At 37.6% G+C, this 21,668-nt stretch overlaps 1 protein-coding gene across 6 annotated transcripts in view; it reads right to left on the reverse strand.

Moving 5' to 3' along the window:
• Positions 1-21,668, reverse strand: part of LOC110679566 (protein couch potato) — a 592,279-nt gene that overhangs the window by 34,047 nt on the left and 536,564 nt on the right. For 2 of the 6 annotated variants that reach the window (XM_021854566.1, XM_021854565.1), the window contains one exon: positions 15,284-15,486. In XM_021854566.1, the coding sequence (XP_021710258.1) occupies positions 15,326-15,486 (161 nt within the window). In that variant the 3' untranslated portion in view covers positions 15,284-15,325. Of the gene's footprint in view, positions 1-4,650; positions 4,887-15,283; positions 15,487-21,668 lie in introns of those variants that run through there. The other 4 variants (XR_002502595.1, XM_021854568.1, XM_021854567.1 and 1 more) reach the window with 4 other exon arrangements.

A 21,668-nucleotide genomic window follows, 5' to 3' on the forward strand; every position in this document is an offset into this window, starting at 1 on the left:
GTAATGCGTAAATATCAAATACAAAGAGCACGATGCAAATGTAATTCTCGCTAAGACCGGCCCACTATTTACACTTCGTCTTTTAAAATGTACAAATTTATGCTTATTAGAAAGCCCCTGTCGAGTGAGTAAAGAAGTTGTATTCGGTTGGTCAAATTAATGGACCCCTCGGTAGTTATGATTTAAGCAGTTTATGAGGACCTCTTGATTTTTGACAATTCTTGGCTCACTCAAACTGCCATAGTTCGAAAATTTCTTCAACAATCCCTTCACAATAACATGGTTTTAGTAAGAGGAAACATAGATGCTTCATTAGCAAAAATAATAATATTTGGCAGCTACATTGAATTTGGCCGCCGTATTGGATATTATCGGAAAAACTGAATTTTCATGGTGTTTGCTACCACCGATTTTTTTTAAGTTTTTGCATGAAATTTTGAAAAAATCAGAGGTGTATGTTTTTTATCAAAAGTTATGTGCGATTTTTTCAAACATTTCTTACCGCGCTGGTGCAATTTGCGGTCAAATAATGGTGTTATATTGTTGTTGTTGTTTGATGAGGGGGACTTTACCCAAGGGTCATTCGTCCCTTTACAAATGGTGTTATAGAGGTTTACGCTCGCTGTGATGTATATGAATTGTGAAATATTATCTCTACATTCTTTTACATTAGATATTATAAGCATTGGTGCTAGGGGTCATCCAAAAATGACGTCCATAATTTGGGAGAGTAGGGCGTCAATGAAAATGTGACAATGCATGTATCAGGTTTTGGAATTAGTCGGGAGGGGGGACTAGAAATTCTGAAATATCATGGACATCATGCTTGAATTTTCCCCTAGAAAGGGTGGGAGGGTACAACTAGAGGGAGGGTGTGAATATCAAATATAAGTTGAGTTTTCAACAAGCTAAAATGTATACAGGCAAGGAAAATCGAGTTTGGAGGAGACCCAAATTAAAAATGTGTAAGGGTCCCTATAGCATCCAGTATATTGATTAAGGTAGCATTTATTTCAACGTTATAGAGTTCTCCAGATCATCTTTTTTTTTATTGAATAATACATTGTTCTAAAGCATCGTGCATCCGGCCCTGTACAGTTTGAGCCTGAGAAAGTCAGGAACAGGTTTGAAAATATTTTATTTTGAGCCGTACCCTGAACCAAGCCGAAAAGCCGAAATGATTGTTTGTACACATTTTATATCAATTAATTATTATTTCTAAAATTATATAAAATTAATAAAACTTAAAAATTTACAAAACTATTAATTATATAAAATTAATTAATATAAAATTTTATTAGTTCAATCCTCATTAAATTAAATCTCATATAAAAATAACCCCTTATTTATTTTTATATTTATTTATTATAAATAATTTTATATCAATTAATTATTATTTCTAAAATAATATAAAATTAATAAAACTTAAAAATTTACAAAATTATTCATTATATAAAATTATTTAATATAAAATTTTATTTGTTTATATGGTCTTGAAAAATACAAAAGCGCAAAAACAGCGTCTTAAGTACCTTGTCTTTTATATGCATTGCAATGAATTTTGATGAAATTTCACGAAGCTCCAGTGATTACTACGCGACTATTCTATAGGTTCATAGTTATCTTGTAGAAAATCTTCAAGAATTCTTCTAGTGATTCCTTCAAAACATTCTTCAGAAATACGGACAAACACTCCTCCAGAAATCGTTATAAAGATTCTTTAAGCAACTGTCTCAGCAATTCGTCTAGATATTTTTAAATTATTTCTCAAGAAATGCTGTGAGAAATTTTCTCCAGATAATGTTTTAGCTTTCGAACAAAGAAATTACAACAAAAATTCTCCCAGAAATTTCTAGGATTTTGTTTAGGAATATCTACCAGAGCTTTTTATTTCAAGAATATTCCGGAAAATACATCAGAAACTATTTAAGGATTGTTTCAACAAACACACATGAAGTTTCTACAGAAAACAATCGTTTCTCGATGAAAAAACAAAAAAAAAATCGGGACGAAATCGAGCAAGAAGTGTTTTGATAGAAGTTAATTATGAGATGTTAACAGGAGATGCCGTTTTCGGTTTTTAGCACGTCTTCCTGAAAATCATTCAATGGATTTCCTTCATCGATTCCTGTATGAACTTTACCTACGTTTTCTTGGTGACTGTACCACAAAATGTGATGTTTACTTGATTGACACGAAGTTTATTTGTAAATCTTTCACAATTTCAAGACTTGAATTCTTAGACTGAACGAGCAAAGACCGTGCAAATGGCGGTGGTTTAGAATTCGGTGGACCTTTAAATTTTCTACTCATCTTAAAACATATGGTATATTTATCATTGAAAAACTCAAAAATGATCAATTTTGAAAAAAGCTCATGATTGATAATTGAAGAAGTACTTTTAGAACACTAAGCTATAAAGAAGGTTCTGTCCCATGTTGGGAATAAACGAAAAAAAAAATAATTCGAACGAATCATCTCCCACCATGAAGCCGAATAACAGTGTACGTAATGACTCGTTTATACATGTAAATTTCATTGCATCCGCACTACACGGTCGATGGAATCGTGATGAGTTGATGAATTTCCTCGTATAAAATGCTACTTTAAGATCGTTTGTCTTCTTCTTCTTTCTAGCGTTACGTCCCCACTGAGACAGAGCCTGCTTCTCAGCTTAGTGTTCAGAGCACTTCCACAGTTATTAACTGAGAGCTTACTATGCCAATGACCTTTTTTGCATGTGTATATTATATCGTGTGGCAGGTACGAAGATACTCTATGCCCTGGGAAGTCGTGAAAATTTCCAACCCGAAAAGATCCTCGACCGGTGGGATTCGAACCCACGATCCTCAGCTTGGTCTTGCTGAATAGCTGCGCGTTTACCGCTACGGCTATCTGGGCCCCTGTACATTTTGGATTCATCCCGTATAATCGTACAAAGTAAGTCGAATCAATCCGCTGTTAAATCAACATTTGTTATCATACATTTAATCGCATTAAGTTACAGATTAATTCACCAGGAAATTTCCTAGACAACCAAAATGTACGTATAACGAAATCACCTGGAGGCTTTATATGTGCAAAATTTCACTTATAAGATGTCGCGAAAAAGCCTTCTACGTACAAAAGTGGAGGCGATATGCGTGCATATATTATGTGATGAATAATAACATACAATGCGAGTGTATAAATATTCTACCGAACCAACCTGTGATATTATGCGACTCAACTTATGATAACAAATGTTGATTTGACAGCTGCTACGGATTGATGCAACTTACTTTGTACGAGTGTACGAGACGAAACGAAATGTATAAATGAACTCAGAAAAAAAGTGTTTATGCGAGGAAACTCATCAAACTGACGAGTTTATCCACGGTGTTTTGCGGGTTTGATGTAATTAGTATGAATAAACGAGTTTTAACGTGAACTTTCATGCGATTTCTGGTTGTCTGGGTTATAGTCGCGCATTGTATGCAATGTTTCATCATATAAAATATGCACGTACATCGCCTCCACTTTTGTACGTATAAAACCTTTTCGTGACATCTTAAACATGAAAATTTGCACATGTAAGCATCGTATGCTGCAAACAACGACTCCGTTATTCGTACATTTTGGTTGTCTGGCCAGATAACCAGAATATACCAGAATATCACCTGTTGCGTTTTGTGATGCTTATTGTACAAAATTTTACGTATAACATGTCACCAAAAGATCTTATACGCACATAAGTAAAAGCGATATGCTTGCATATTTTAAATGATTCAAAGTGGCATACAATGTATGTGTATGATTGCGAAATAATCTGCAATCTTTTGTGACTTAATTAATGATAACGAATCAAATTTGATAGCTGCTACGGATTGATTCGTACATGTATACGGGGAGAAATGAAATATATGAATACTCCTAAAAAGTAACGTCTTTTGCAAGGATTCTCGTAATTTAAACGATTTCATCTACCATGTAGTGCGAGTGTGATGAACCTTGTATGATTAAACTACTTCTCACGTCAATACTTATGCGACTTCTGGATGTCGGGATTGTTGCCTAAGATCGCTTCTAAGTGTTCTAAGAGCACTTCTAAGGTCTTCAACTGAGAGTTGCTAATGTTTTGCAATCGCATATCGTGTGGCAGGTAGGATGATACTCTATGCCTAGGGAGGTCAAGGAAATTTCCATAAAGAAATTATCCTGGACCGACCGGGAATCGAAAACAGTCACATTCAGCTTGGCTTCGCTCTATATTCGTGAACGTTACCACAAAGCTATGGAAAAAGCATTATTATTCTTAAAAAAAAATTAAACCTTTTTTAAAAATTCATTTGTTTCATATCATAAGCTTGGTGGTAGTACAAACGTAAAACAAATAATTCATAAAACAGCATCGTATTATAACTAATAAAAAGATGATAAGTGTACTGAAAACAACACATATTTGAAAATCATCAACGAAAGGTACTAAAGCAAAACAAACCCTCAGATGGAAAAGGGGAAAAATGGACTGATAAACTACGGCTACCGCAGTATGATTATCATGATGGATGAGCAGAGAACAGGACCAAGGCAGGTGTGGTGACTAGAGAATCGCAACCCCTCCCCCTTTTCTGTGCGCGACGCGTTTTCCACCGTGTGTGTGAAACTCACCTCGCAAATATTTCTTTGAGCTCATGCTCGGACACAAACTGGCCCAGGTTAGCAACGAACAGCGTCGAACAGGGAGCATTGGCGGCTAGTGGCGGATTAGGTGGCTGACTGCCACCGGTGCTGCCGACTGGACTCGCCAAGGCCGGACTTGGTAAAAAATGGTTCGCTGGTAATCCGGCCGAAACATGCATCGATGCTGGGTGTATTGCTGTCGGATGTGGCATTTGAATTTGTTGCTAGAACGAACATACATAAATACAGTGTGATAGAGGCTGAGACATGAGACGGATACGGGGATAGTGGATGTTGAAATCGAGGAAGTAGAACGATGCGCTTTGGAAGATTTTTCTGGTGTTTGTTTTATTGTTCACTATGGATTGGATTTTAAGGGGCTTATGTTGGCTAAGATTCAAAGCGATATTTTTGAGAGGGTTGCAGATTGTGATGACATCTAGTAAATAGTAATTGTTTTTTCGAGTACGTGTAATCCATGAATGAAAACTTTGCACAATGTATTGAGCTTGGCTTAAGCATCCCATTTACGCTCCGAACGTTTGACCAAACATTATTCCACCTCCAAATTAGAAAACCCAATTTTGTCTTAACAATCGTTGAGTTGCTGGCGTTACTGGGACAGAGCTGGATTCTTATACATAATATACTGTACTTATGAGCACTACCACAGTTATTAACTGTGAGCTTTATTTTCCAATTGGCCATTTTGCATTTGTTTATCGTGTGGCAGGTACGATGATACTCTATGCCCTGGGAAATCGAGAAAATTTCCTTTACGAAAAGATTCTCGACCAGTGGAATTTGAACCCACGACACTCAGCTTGGCCATACTGAATAGCTGCGAGTTTATCGCAACGGCTATTTGGGCGCCTCATCGAGCTAATAAGCTAGGTAATATGTGCTGATAATTTAAGAATTCCTGATACAAATTCTTTGTTACTGGCAACAGTTTTTGTTATTGAATCTATTTTACCTAGCAGCTGTTTAAAAATTTTAAGTTTGCCAGTCCCGAATTTTCCATCACGAAAAGATCCTTGACCGACCGGCAATTGAACCCAGACACCTTCAGCATGGTTTTACTTTGTAGCTGTGGACTCTAACCACTCGTCTAAGGAAGGCTAAGGTTGTTGATAGACCTTACTCCCCAATTACGCATTTCGACACCACAATATCAAAAAGCGATGCTTGTAATCTTCTCTTTGCTTTTGCTTTGCAAATTAAGTATCTCACAATTAGATTACCCAAAGATGAGGAAAAGTGTGAAAGTGAGTCCGGGATTATCCAGTACGTGCACTCGCCTTGCTTCTCAAAGAGGCAAATTGTCCGTCTGGATTCATTTAATTTTCATCATCCTGTGTGCCGACATCGATCGGTTTTTGCCACAGTTCGTTATTTGCCATGAAGAGATGAGATTTATTTCAACGGGCCAACACGATCAGCCGTAGGCAAATGATAGCTTTTGAGGAGGCTTGGAGCAAGAAAGAAGGACCACTAGACCACTAGGGTGAAACAAGAGGTGGTGGGAGATGCAGATAAGCTAGTCTAAATACCGAAAACGAGTGAAAAATAAGTTTATCTTTTATCCGTGTTATAATGATGACAGATTTTATGATTCGTCTCGGCACGCCTGCAGTGAATCAGAACGACACGATTTACCGGGAGAGTGACGGGAAGCGGAAAAGCTATTATCTGATACGGTGTGCCCGGGAGGAGACTTTTGCCTTTTTCTAGTGAGTTCTTCCTTTGGCTTGGATTGGGCCAGTGGCGTGTATAGGGGATTGTTGGGTGGATATAATCCGTAAATTTCAGTTCTGGGGATTCTGTTTAGTCGGTAACTGAAGAATCATACACTAATAGTTTTCTCTAATGTCTACATGTAAATATTTAGAAATATCAGTGCCATGATAATTGAAAGATGATGGCACCATTACGACGAACACATAAATGCTGCAGCTGAAGTTTCTGCAGAATTATGTCTGGTTTTAAAATTGGTATATGCCAACTGAAAACATTCAACTAAGAGTGATAAGCTACTTTCTGGAAGATTCTTGATGAGAATGTAGAAAATTCCATCATTGCCAAAGGCTTTCACATTTTTGATTTTTTTGAAAATAGTTCTCGCTTCTTCCGAATCAGTCTCCTAGGAATTTTCGAAAAAGTTTTCTTGATTGAAAAATACATTCGAAGTCCTGAATAACTAGATTTTCAATTGGACAAGTTTTGGAGCTTTTTCGCAACAAGTTCATCATAATTTGGTTTCCTCTTTCTAGGCTGGAATTGGCTTCCGAGTTTTTTTTTCAAAATTTGAGATAACTTCCAAAAGGGCTTAGAACCAGGGTCTAATTGTTTTTTTTTTTTTCAAAGTTTTCGTGTCTTAATTAATAAAAAACATTTTTATTATTTTATTTTATTTTCTTTTTGCAGATCCTGCCATTAGTTTTGCGATGAAATTACCTTCTCCTCACGTTTTTAAGACGGATCAAGAGTTGAATCATCGTATAATCACGGATTACTATCGATGTATGTTTCATGTGTATTCTAGTCGGCTCGAAAATAATTGAATATAGAGCTGATAGATATTTTAGAGATGATCAGAATCATAATCAGCATGAGTAATCAGTTGGCTACAATGGTGACTAGAGTCGATACTAGAGAATTCTAGAGAAATATCATGAAGAGCACTCATGAAATAAAATGCTGCCGTTGGAATTACTTTTCGAAATTATTCAATGAGGGACGTTTTGCATTAAAGTCACCAATGACAAAAAAATGACTTATTGCGAGTCAATTCCTGCAAGTCATTTTGAAGCAAAATAACTTGCTGTCCAGTGCATTGAAAAGGAAAATAGGCAGCTATGAAAGTATATTTACCAACCTATGTTTCAACAAAAGGGTGCAGGTCATTAGGCCGAAGGCCATTGATAATTAATTACTGTGTCAAATGGCTAACACATTCATCAGTGTTTTTTCCGTCTTTTAATCAAAGGCTGTTCTTTCTAGATATATTTCACAGAGGCTATTAGGGGCTTCTCGATAATGTAAATTATCCTGATCTACCAACTTTCAATTTATACAACCTGAAAATTCATTCATTCATTTTTCTAGGTAATGCAAATTATCCTGACCTATCTCTGTTAGTGACCCATTCAATCTTACGGTTCATTAGAACTATCGACAATTTTCGGCCTAATGATCCTTTCGGCCTAATGACCCTTTCGGCCTAACGGCATTCGGCCTAATGGCTTTCGGCCTAACGACACTCGGCCTAACGGCATTCGGCTTAACGGCATTCGGCCTAACGGGATAGCACCGAAGTTGTAGTGAACCGTTTGGACTATAAGAAAAAAATATACACTGAAAAAATATTCTATTTATTTTCATAGAAAAATCAAAAACAAAACTTGAATTTTAAATTACACAAAATCCCCATTTTTAATATATTGCAAATTTTCACCATAGAATTTTGATAGTAATTAATTCTTATAAAAAAGTTTTTTTAGAACAACTTTTGATCGATTTTCGAAATATTGATATTTTGTCAAAATAAATACGTTCTGATGATACAGTAAGCATCTTGAAATAATTGTCAACCATAATGATCATATGAATAATTTTTCTAGAAATAGCCATTTTCGAAATATATCGTTTTTAATGTAAAAAATAGTGTTTAAATATTAAACTAGACAATTTTCATAACTTATTCGCGTTTCTCCATCAAGGAAAATAAGTAAGTGGAAAAAATATGGTCTTTACTCTCGAAAACGTGAAATGATTGAATTCCTAAAAAAAATAGGCTCACCAAGGGGTAGCTTTGCTGAAGACACTGTTCTTCTCTTTAGTGAAAATCACAAGAATATTTAACATTGAAGTGAAACTAGTTTCAACAACTACTTGGCACCTCCATCCAGCAGGCAGTGATGTGGAAGAAGGCCACCCACTTTCCTACATAAAGTGCACCGTGATGCCAGATTAAAAAATGGCAAATCATGCGTTTATTTTAAAAGCTACTAGAAAGTTGTGTTCTAACGAAATGTTCACTGATTCATTTCCCCTAATTATCAGCTACGGAGAGGTTTTTTTGTATGACCTTAAAGTACCATTTTCAATTTAATTTTGAAAAGCTTCCATACTAAATAAATCATTTTCTCATACTAAACATCAAGTCGCTTGCCGAGTAGCTAAACAATTTTTTAGAAATTTTAAATTTCGCAGGGTTTTTTTTGGGCCCATTTGCTAAGTGATTTTCAGATTTCGAAAATTTGCCAAAATCGACGTGGCCTAGTACCCATACATCTATATTCCCCCATGATTTTTTCCAAGAATGTTGAAATAACTATTTTTAGATTTCATTTACAAATTAATTACGGAATTTTATTTTCATCACTTATAGAAGAAACAAGTTCTGAGTATCCTCCCAAAAATTGAGCTCACACGGATGAAAACTAAGACTGCACAAGCCCTTTGAAGTTTATATGGGATTTACTATGGGAAAAGCAAGCAATTCATTCAATCGGTCATAGTGTTTCCTCAAGTGCTCTTGGAGATTAGAGCTACATTAATACTGTGAGATACAATAATCAGCTACAGCTTTGCCGAAGACCGTTTTTGAATTGGACACCCCAGTTATTAGTAATTGATTTTTGTATGAGTTATAAAACTTTAGCTAAAATAATAGATCTGTTCGACAGGCATCACTGAATATATGAAGTAAAACAAAGTAGCCATGATTTGTGTGTGCTTTTTTTGCGCCAGATGCAGCATTGTTGCCTGTTCAGAAGTTGAATTAGCACTTTAGAAGAATTTATGACTGGATAAAAATCAATAATCAATTACTGAGACGTCCGATTTGAAATCGGTCTTCGGAAAAGTAGTAGCTGATGAATGTATCTAACAGTATGAACGTAGCTCTAATCACCAAGAGTGCATGGGCAAACACTATGACCGATCGAATAAATTGCTTGCTTTTCCCATAGTAATTCCCATATAAACTTTAAACGGCTTGTTCAGTTTCAGTTTTCATCCGAATGAGCTCCAATTTTGGGAGGACACTCAGAATTTTAACTAGCATCAAGTGAGCGGTGTGGACCAAAAATGATGCTCCATTTACTATGCTGGTAAACTGAAGTGTGAGAACTGTCTCGAAATCACTATCAATAATTCGGCTCACAAAGCCAAATTATCTTCCTTTATTCTATCACAGTGACAATTTACCAAAGATCGCACGCTAAAGGATCAGATCTCTTGTGTGTCACAAATTCTTCAAAGATGTCGTATACACCAGACAAACGACATTATTAGCCATGCAGAGCTATAGCAAATCACTAAGAATTGTTTTCTGTGGATACACAAATTAATGATGGACGGTAGATGAGTGAAGATATCGAGCAAAGCTTCAATTTGTTTAAATATTACCTGGAATTTTAACAGGGTGATGGATTTTCACGCCTGCTGAATAAGATCGCACTAGTAAGTGTCAAATGAGGCACAACATTTACGAGATCCAGTCAATTTGTTTGCTTCGCGGATGTGATGGATATTGTTGCAGAATATTCGAAATGCTGGCAGATTGGTACATCCAAGAAGCATAGAATGGCAAATCTAGGATTGGTGGTGAACACGTTAACGTGAAATCGAAACTGAAAATCAAATCTGTGGAACCGAGCACCTTTTTGAACTGAAAACTTTATCGATTGGTCTGGTGATGACCAAACTATCAAGCTACCAGTTCGAACGGATGTTTGGTTCTCCAAATTTTGAGAGGAAAATATAAGTTTTGGCACTTTTGCGTAGCCCAGTCGCGTTCAATTTGGCATTTACTTTGATTTTAAGGTGAAGATGAATCGGAATCTTCACCTTATAATCAAAGTAAATGAAAAATTGAACTCGAGTGGGCTACGCAACAGTGTCACGATAGACAGGAATACTGATTTACTACGAACCCTTGCTGACGGTAGTCGAGAAAAACAAAAACCTATTATCTGTAGAAGTCGTGCCTGTTGTGGACTCAAGAAAAAAACTGTAGTCAAAAAAGATCTGCAAGCAGAACTTTCAAGCAATGGCTGCGTAGAACTATCTTCATCAGAACAATGATTCACGAGCTCGCCCAACTCTATGACATTGTGAAGAACGCAAAAGCTGATTCGTCAATTAGCTTAAACGCATTGCAGAAAAATTGCCTTATCAAATTGCAAAAAAACGCATAAGGGAAGAGCACCAATAGGATAACGACTGTTTACATCGTTCTTAAATGCTAACAATTAGTGGCAGCAGCTAAATATACAGACAACAACCTTTCAAATAATCAGTTTCTTTCACTGGCCGTCGTGCGGCGACACCAATGTTTGTATTTCACTCACTGATCACACTACGCACGGTTCTCAAATTTCCAATACAAGCGCATGCTAGGTCAGAACTGTCAAAACGTATGGAAAATAATTGAAAACGTTAAGGGGGCAGGATCCGTCATCGATATTAGAATCTTCAATAGCAGTTTTTTCGTTCAAAATCAAAAACAAAATTCAGGAAAATGTGTTCACTGTATTCTATTCTCCAACTGAAAAACAGTGAACAAATTTTCATCGAATAATTTTGAATTTTTAACAGAAAAACTGCTTTTGAAGTTTCGATGATGACGATGATTACAATGACGGAGCGTTGAACGTTAATTACTTGCCTAATTGCTCCTGACTGGATCGAAAAAGTAGTGAATAAAAATCAAGCGTAATGTAAATAGTTAACCACGCTAGGTGTTTTCTTTGCTTCAAGATTTCGTGTTTACTACCACTAAAAAAAACATCTGCCTTTTCAATTTTGAATATCGCCCTATTTTCGACCCATTCATACATTTTAGGCCTACTTTGCATAAAATTCCGGAATTAAGCACAGATTTATTGAGGGTCGAAAATTAATGCTCTTCCCCTACCAGGGAAAGATCGATTCTCGTATAACTTTTGATATTGTCCTAAAAACCTTTTTTAACCGAGTTTTGTAGCTCGTTGTTTGTAAGCAAGTGAATTAACCATCATAAAAACTTTCAGCACTAGGAGATAGAGGAGGATCTTCTCTTCATTGTTGCATTGTTGACTAACGTGTTAATCTTTTTGTTTGCTAAGAAACAACAAGTTACACACAGGCTTGATAATTCTCCTCAACTTCATCAGAGTTTGGTGACATACTCTAGAGCAGCGTGCTGCCTTTGTCTCTTTGCGAGGGAGCGAAAAAATGCTAAGAAGAGAGGCACAAAACACACCAGAGTAAAGTTATATCAACAAAGATTGCCATCACAACTCCCCGACAGGGATGAGAAAAGTACTGGAGCAAACATTTACCGCCTCTACGTTTACATCTTTCTACACCACCATCAAAATCCAAAGCAAACCATGACCGTTCAAAACAAAATAATGTCACAGCTCTTCAAAACTGTAATCTTCTTCATCCTAACGTTTTTCAACCCCGAATGCGAAATGACTCGAGCACAGTGGTGACACGATTTTTGCGGTTTTCGGGGTTTTGCATTTTTGCTCGATAAAGGGAGCATGAAATTGAACTTGATTATATGTTTCGCATCGGAATGAGTGTGCTCTCTCTGTTAGAGCTAATAGATTTCAATTAGTTGAAAATACAAGCGAAATATTAGCGAACGATTGATTTAACACTTTTTTCAATCATTCACCTTGGAATGGCTGTCCGAAAACGGTCATAGTGGAGAGACAAAAACAGTCAAGCAGTGTGTGAACCGTTGGCAGCGCAACGCCTGATGGTATTGATGCTGCTGCTGCTTCGTATTTTGGTTGACTGGCAGAATCGAAGAACTGTGGTGAATAGTGGTCACAGTTCTCAAGCCTGCTCCCCGAGGACTGTCTTGTTCGGGCGGGAAGCTCAAGAGTTTTTTTTTGAAGCGTGAGTTAAAGTGAGCATCGCAACAAGAGACCGAGAGTTCGAGAACCCCGCATTTTTTTAAACTCTCACTTGAACCGCTTGAGGATCTATGTTAAAAATTTTGAGTGCATTTTTTTCTCCTCAGAAAAACGGCAAAATCGGCTCCTCTTTGCATCGCAGAGTAAAACGAATGCAATATTAAAGAATGTCATTTCATGTAAGAGCTGTGTCCATATGAATCGAGAAAATTTGAGGCTTTATATACGAATATTAAAAATTGATGAGATTTTAGCATTTTCGGAACGCTTACAAACCATGTGTTCCACGATCACTATTTGATATAGTTTTGAATAGTTGGTCACTTTTCTTTGACAGCCTAGTCATCAAAAAACTTGAATATGGTTTCAAATCTCTTAGCGAAAAGCATTTTCACAAACTGGGACCATTTTGGTAATCTAAGTCAGAAATTTCCATGTAACATTACACGCTTAGAGGTATGCAATGCCCTATAAATGACACGTTATTCATTCAATTTTGATTTATTTATACTTCATTATCAAAGTACAGTCGAAGCTCGTTATAACGACAGAAGCTCTCAATAGTGACATTTTTCGGTCCCATGAAAAACATTTCGATGTCATAATTTTTTTCTATAACGACTTTTCTCTATTGCGACGGTCTCTTGCGATGTCGTTATAACGTGCTTCGACTGTAACCCCAAAACAGAAAACCGACTTTTTATTATATGAAACAATAAAATCTAAATTCTAAATAAATCTTTTGGCAATCTATCGACGGCAATCGATAGCTAGGATGCCAGTACTTGTTTAAAAAATGTAAATTATGATTATTTGAAACAGCATGCGTAAATATTCAAGTTTGCTTCGAAAAAACTATCAAAATTACCCCGCTTTACGGTTTATTGTATAAATGTATTTAAAATAAAATTAAATCTATGACAAAAGTTCGAAAGACAAAACGTCGACAGTGCAGAAGGTCCAGAAGCATGAGGACGAAAGAGCATAAGATCGAAAAAGACCAAATAATCTAAATGCCTTCTTTAAAAAAGGAATAGTTTCACCAAAGCAAATTATTTTCGACTCTTTGTTCTTACGTCCTTTTGTATTTTGACATTTCATTTTTTTTGTTTTTCAGCCTTTTGTCTTTTCGACCTTTTGTCTCTAAACCCTTATGAGTCGACGTAATTGAGGATGCTTTTGCTGTTAAGAACCTCTGTATTAAAATATAATTCAAAGCTGTGATCCACTTTTGGGGCCTAGAAACATCAAGGAACATTCAAATTGTTTCCTACTTCTACTGAGCCCCTCACTCTAGGAGGTCCTTAACTGCTTCTTGGCAATCCATTTTTTCACGCTTCATCAACGCCTGTCCAGAGAGTGTCCCAGCTAGTATATCTAATATAGTTTTCCAGTGTCAATGGCGCAAAGTTAGCGTAACTGGCTCCGTGTTTGGTGGAAGGTCGTCCCGGAAGAGTTTTCAATTTACATAATAATGAAGTTTTAATTAAGGAAGTGATTATTTAAATCGGTGATAAATTGGATCGCTTCGGGGCAAAGGCTGATGAAAATTGGAGAGTCGTTCCACGATATTTGGTTAGGGATAGTGAAGACTTCAATCAAATTCTTCTCGGAAAAACGAGCTTTTTCTCGAAATTAATAAGCGTGTACCGAATTCTAGGCTGTATTATCATAGAGGATAATTCCTTCATTTTTCTAATCATGAGAAAACAACTGGGACAGATGAACAGATCATCTCTGAGTGTGTGGCGTTTCCTATTGGGTGTATCGTTATTAGCGTTGTTGAGGATGAAAAGCCATTACTGTGGGCTAATTAAGGTGTAAAGTTTTACGTTCTTGCTCCCTGTCAACCTTATGAATGCTTATCGCAGAGAAGTTCAGAGGTTCAGAGCTTCGAGGGTGTTGATGAGGGGAATGGGGATCAGAGAAATGACGATGTCTTCAGAGTAGGTAGCATATGTTTGTATGGACGTGAGCACCAAGAGGGCTGGTCTATTTTCACATCGTTTGTTGTTTTTTTTAGTAGTTTGAAAGGGTGGTTGGAGGTAAGTTGAACGTGTGAATGCGGGAGGTTGGGTCGTTTGGGTACTCGAGGGTCTGTTTTAAAATAGAATGAAAAGGATAGTTGTGTAAAAAGCTGAGATGAGATTAGGAGTGCCTGTGTCGGTACATGTGCTTTATCAAAAGTGCAAGAGAAGGACTTCCACGGGTTGGTTGTGGGTGGTGTCTAGAGTGTAAACGTGTTTTTGTATGAATAAGCGAAGTGGATATGATGATACTGACGACAATGGGTTAGTTGATTTTAGGAGGGCAAGTTCTCATGGTGCTTCACTGCCTTGAGAAATGAAAGCTCCAAACTGTCTATGTACAATACACTCCTTCCACTCATTTAGTGTATGGCATCATTATTCCGTAGCCTGGAGCAAATTCTAAGAACGGGCAAACAAACACGTTTGCTACACTGACTGGAATGCTTCTTGTCTTTTTTTTTGGCATTGTGTCAAAGTTTTCATTCGAATCTCGGTTGGTAGTGAGTGGTGATGAGTAGAGCGTACAATACGTAGAAAAAAAAATAAAAAATGGATACCTGGCATGAAAGGTGATCTATTATACAGACAGAAAACAAAACTCATAAAAGGGACGTGTACAAAGGGCATCAAAGAACACACTCGAGGGAGTTTTGAGTAGATTCATATACTCACTTGGTGCATTGTCTGCTGCTCGAGGACTTTGTCCGTATTTAGTCAGAGGTAGGAGCGCACCGGGACCTGAGGATGCAGTGCCGGATGGACAAGGGTCGCATGCTGCAAGGCGGCAGCACTGGGCAGTTCAGCAGCGGCTGCTGAGAACGCTAACGGATGATGCCATAGCTCGTGGCTCCCAGGAAAAAACGGAGTACCTAAGTCTGACAAAAGTTTAAGTTAGGACTTGTTCTATTTAAAATATGGGAGAGATACAACATTGAACGGGGAAAAGAGGTTTATGTTAAGAGAAAATATAAGAGCTTTGGCTAGAGGGGAAAAAACGTTACATCCAACCATCTTTGTCTATGAATTTAGTTGAGTACACGCATAGATGCACAAACATATTTTGACAGCGAAGCGGTAGTGGTACATTCGATCATGTTATGAAGATTAGCCGAAAGTGATACTTTAGATACTTTTTGATTTTCAGATAATCATCTGTAGCAGTATATACAGTAAACTGATGCGATTTTTGAAGTTGTGGCTCTCCTATGCTTGTACGATGTAAATTGTAGTAAAAACTCACAAAACTTGAAGTTATTCGAAAGAAATTGTACAGTGCACACGTCATTTAATATTTATATGAAAATGGCCAGACTATCGTCTTAACCCTCATATATTCTTGGAAAAACTCGTCTTAGGTGAAATCTATCCAGCTACAGCTTTGCATTTTTATAGGACGTCAGGATAAATTGCTATTCATAATTATAGGTACAGAGTGTATGTTGCATGGTTAAGCAACTGCTCAATAGGCAACAATGCAAGGGATCTGCATGCATGAGGAATAGATCAAAACAATTAAGGCTACAATGTTCTACTGCAAAAAAGCAGTATTACTATGGAAGTAATTCAATGATCATCTCAGCATCTTGCTATGTGCATTTCTAGTGTAGTTTTGGTCGATTTGTTCTACTAAATCAAGGTGTTAATAACAAAGCCTTCAACATTCTTCACGTGTTTGATTTCACACGTTTCACGTCGTTGTAAAGACATAAAAATTCATCTTGATTTATTGAGTTTATTTGTTTTCTTTTTAAGATTCATGTCTGTTATTTGTACAATCGAACCGAAAAAGTTTCAGCAGAAGTCTGTTTCGATGTGGTAGTTGGAATTCTCAAATACTTTTCCTTTTGTATGTCAATACAAATTTTAAAATTTTCGTGTGTAAAAAATACCACGAGAATATGTCTGAAAATCCAAAAACAACACCATGTGGTTTATGGAGACCTCCTTATTGTTTATGGGGTTTCTGGGATATTTTACTAATTACTTAAGGTTAACATCGCATGAAACCCATTCGTATTCTATGGTGTTTAAACTGAGACATTCTGGAAACAGATGAATCTTCTTGAGTTTGGCGTCTTACGGAATAATCGATTTCGCTTCATCGATTTTTTAGCTAATACTGATAGCCGTGAACACTTTCGACAGTTTTATTATTTTATAAAAAAAAAATCATCGTTCTTCTTAGTACAAACTTGCCTTGCCTAGTTTTTTAAATCTCTACTAATTTTTCAGTCCCAAACCAAAGAAAGAATTTATAAAAACAAATTGAACAATGCCAGTATGATTTTTTTTTCTATCTTTATTAACGATCTTTTTAGCCCTGGGCTAGTTTATCTTGGGACCAACGGCTTTACTCCGAAAGTTGTCGTCATCATAACCTTTTGTAGGTCATAAGCAGAGGCGCGTCCACGTTCAAAAGTGGGATAACTCGCAGTTGGATCAATAAAGGATCATTTTTGATTTATTAAAGCTAAAATATGGTTTAAAATCATGGTGACGATTTTCAAAACAGAATCACTTTCCATGCAGTACCGAATATAGTAGTTTTCGGGAATATACCTCAAAGTAAGCAATTGTTTACAAAAAAGTGTCGATTTATATGGAAATTCCAAACTTTGTCCATCCCAAAGATGTGGATTAGTAGTAAAGGAGGATCCTTATGGTGGATCAAACCGACTCATATTATAGATCAGAACTTTATAATAGCAATTTATCTGTGAGGTAAACGAATGGTATGTTAGTGAAAGCATACGTTTTGGCGTTTTTGTCGGAATCGTCTTTCCCACAATTATGAATCAAGGCTTATAGGAATATGGACGACATTTTTTTTTTCTACAGACGGAAAAAATATGCTTAAGCTTATTATATTTAACTAGTGGTCTCGGCAAACTTTGTATTGCCACCAATTAGGCTGTTGAAAAACGCTATGAAACGCTTTCACTATATTGACACATTTTAATAAGCATTTTCCATAGTAATCAATGGAATTTTTAGACTGGCCAGCTGCCTTACACCTCTTTCTAATAGCTTTATTAGTTTAATAACTTATTTGACATTTATAATTTTGATTTTCATGAGCTGTCCGGAATTCCAATCAAAGTGTCCGGAATATGAGGCAAAAGTAAGAAAGTGTCCGGAATGAGAATCTCGAAAAGGCCATATATTTCTCTTTATTCAAAACTTTCCAAGTTGCGAAAGCGAATTTTACTCACCATTCGAAAGTCAAGTGTTTTCAAAACTTGATAACGCTGAAGAATCAAACAGAATGCCTTATTTTATATGCTTTTTAAGAGTTGGTACAGGCCTTAAATGACTATAATATGAATCAAAACGTTATAAACTAATTAAATTTTGGTTCATTGTTGAAAAAGCATTGCTTAAACTTTTGATTTACATTACTGAACAGAATGAAGTGCGCATTGGCCGCGTGAACTGGGGGACGGGGTCGTCCGAACTCCTACAATAGGCAAGTATGCTGATATTCCGAACATTACGCCCCCGATCGTCGATTCCAGATGGCATATTCCGAAGGATGCACTATCCAACTCACGAGTGTATGATTTATGAACGACTTCATTAGGCGATTCCCAGTTCACGGAATTCTACTTGTATTTTTGCAGTTCCAAAACATCGGTCAATAGCGAAACCGTCACTACTAATTCTATTTGATGGATCTGGTGGACCTATACATGATAAACTCCCCACTTAAACAACACGTGGTATGCCGTTTTATTTGCGAATTTACTATCAGAACGTACGTGGCCTCCGAACGAAGATCGATGATGTCTTCCTCTCTACAGCGGAATTGGACTATGATATCGACGTTTTCACTGAGACAAGGGCTTGATGAATGCATTGAATCTCGTGAACTGCTTTTTCCTATTTGGGATTGGCTACCAACAGCTCTCGCCGCCGGTGGTGGTGTGCTTATCGCCGTTAAAGAGAAGTTTGGAAAAACAGTTGTTTCTACCTGTTTCTACTCGAGCTGATATCGAACAACTATGGGTTAACATATCGATTCAAGCGGTTGATCTTTTTATTGATGCTTCGTAAATTACACCTGACAAAAGTCAAGATAGATCGTTTATGCAGCTCCATCTTGATGTTATCTCCGAAGCTTGCAGTTTGCGAAGTGACGCTAGTCGAATGGCTGTTTTTGGTGATTTTAACCAAACCCGTCTGTCGTGGCAATTGAGCAACGGTTTTGCTTTCGCTGATCCACTGAACTCTCAGATTTTATTAGCCAGTCAAATTCTTCTTGACAACATGGGTTTCCTAGGCTTTGTTACCGTCGAGTAACATTTTGCTCTAAATTAAACGTGAACAAGTAGGGAACATGATTGTAAAGTTTAGCTTGATCAACGGTGAATTTGAATCGGCGGTGAAGGATTTTGCAACGCAAAGCTGGCGTTGGGCAACCACAGTGAATTGTATCACCGAGCAGGTAGCTCGATTGGGAGGAAGTTACAAACCGAAAAGTCTTACGTGGTCTTACCGGCATCTTCGTGTTCTCCGACGTCGACATGATAAATTGCTTCAACAGTACAATAGTCAAAAATGTGCATATTCCAAACGATGAGGCAAGTCGTATGTACCGTGGATACAACTGCTTTCTGTTCAAAAATTGTACCTTGAGGAAACAGCATGATCTACGCAGGAATCCGAAAAGTTTTTGAAACTTCGTCAATTAAAAACGAAAAGAGAATTGACTTCCAACAACAATGCACCGATGAGATGTTTTCACAAGAAGTGCAGTTGAAAAGTGTGCGCTTCTTGAACAACAGTTTTCAAGCGTTTTAGTTATCAGGTATCCAAAGGCACGTTTCCCACCAGTTGGGAGATTTGTGCCATCGCCATATTTGAGCCTATTTCATCATCTACCCGATGGGAGAGGAAAGGGAAGGGAAAGATGGGAGGAAATAGGAGTGGGGTCCCTTGAAGAGGGAAAATCGCATAAGCGAATTGAGAGCATGTAGCTCCATACCACAATGGGTTCGAACAGCGCCCTAAAAAGGGCACTGCAAAACGCATGAGCGTAAAGAGAGCCTATAGCTCATTACCACAGCGGGTTAAGAATAACAGAATGTCCTGAAGATTCAGGCTTCTGAATTCAGTATCACTTAATAAGTGTTTACCAAGTAATTGGAATCGCATTTGCGAAAAAACTGGACAGTTACATATCAGGTGATACGAAGTTCCATAATCGGAGTCACAACTATCACATGCAAATGAGTCAGCCCGCTGAATATTTGCCATGTGATAGTTGAGTCGGCAGTGACCTGTCAACGCTCTGACCAAGAGACTGCAATTCTGCTTTGACAGATTTGTTAAATACTTCGCCACCCTTGGAGATGGCTCAGTAATGTACAATTTTGTTTGACGACATGACACCAAACTATTCCAAAATTGCTTGTGCTGAGTTGCCGCCCAAGAGTTTATCTGAAGCTTCACCCAGCACTTCGAAATTGGAATAGCCGGCTCAGGGCCAATGAAGTCATGCAATGCTCCATCGCGAGCTAGCTCATCAGCCAATTCATTTCCAGCGATGGAAGAATGGCCAGGTACCCATACAAGGTTTACAGAGTTGACTGAATTCAGTTCCTCAATTTAAGTTCGACATGCGATAACAAGCTTCAACCTTGAGTTGGCCGAAGCAAGAGCTTTTATAGCAGCCTGACTATCTGAACAGAAGTATATGACTTTACCCATTACGCGTTGTTGAAGTGCTGATTGCACTCCACACATAAGAGCAAATATTTCCGCCTGAAAAACGGTGCAGTTTCTACCAAGTGAGTAAAACTGATTCAGCCTTAGCTCACGAGAATATACTCCTGCACCAGCTCTACCTTCAAGAAGGGAGCCATCAGTGTAACATACTATATTGTTTGATATACTTCTTTCCAAATAGCCAGACGTCCACTCTTCCCGTGAAGGGAATTGTGTGGTAAATGTCCTGTAAGGAAAGTGACAAGCAATTGTGAGATCACTTGGAGCAAGGACAATTTTGTCCCAATTCACCAAAAGTGGAAACAACGAAGTGTGTGTAGATCTACGATTCACTGGATTTTTCTCCAGTAGATCCAGTACCCATAAACGGTAAGAGCAAGAAAGTGCTTCTTGTTTAAGATATATGTGTAGTGGTGCAACGTTGAAAAGGGCCTCGAGCGCTGCTGTGGAAGTTGTAGAGAACGCACCAGACATCGCCATCAAGCACATCCTTTGGAGATGGCCCAATTTTGATTGGATTGTTCTCACTTCGCCCTTTTGCCACCACACAAGACATCCATATGCCAATATTGTTCGAACAACTGTTGTGTAAATCCATTTGATATATTTGGGTTTACCAAAGGTTCGCCGGCATTGACCGAAGGCCATGCAAGCTTTTTTGACTCTGAAATCAATGTGAGCTGTCCATAAAAGTTTGGAATCTAGAATGACTCCGACATACTTTACTTGATCAGTCACATTAATCTCAGTGCCAAAAAGACGTAAAGGTCGAATTCCATCGCGGTTTCGTCTTTCCGTAAAAAGAACAATAGATGTTTTATTCGGGTTAACCGAAAGGCCATATTGGCGACACCAACTCTCGACTACCTGAAGAGCACTTTGCATCAGGTCGAGTAAGGTGCTTATGCACATACCAACTATCAGAGCTAGATAGTCGTCGGCAAATCCATATGTTGGAAGACCGCAATTATTGAGTTGCCTCAATAGCGTATCTGCTACGAGATTCCACAAAAGTGGGGACAAGACTCCCCCTTGGGGGCATCCGCAGACACTCAATTTTCGAATCGCTGTTTGACGCAATGTCAAGAAGAGATGTCGGTTTTTGAGCATTTAATGAATCCAATTGGTAATCATTGTAGGTAGCCCATGGTTTCGTGCGGCTTCCAATATGGCATCGAAAGACACGTTATCAAAGGTACCCTCAATATCCTAGAAAACACCCAAGCAGTATTGCTTCTGAGCGAATGCTTTCTCGATATCGTATACAACTTTGTGTAAAAGAGTCACAGTGGACTTTCCAGATTGGTAAGCATGTTGATTCACATGAAGA

The sequence above is a fragment of the Aedes aegypti genome, chromosome 3 (assembly GCF_002204515.2).
Source record: "Aedes aegypti strain LVP_AGWG chromosome 3, AaegL5.0 Primary Assembly, whole genome shotgun sequence".
Lineage (NCBI taxonomy): Eukaryota > Metazoa > Arthropoda > Insecta > Diptera > Culicidae > Aedes > Aedes aegypti.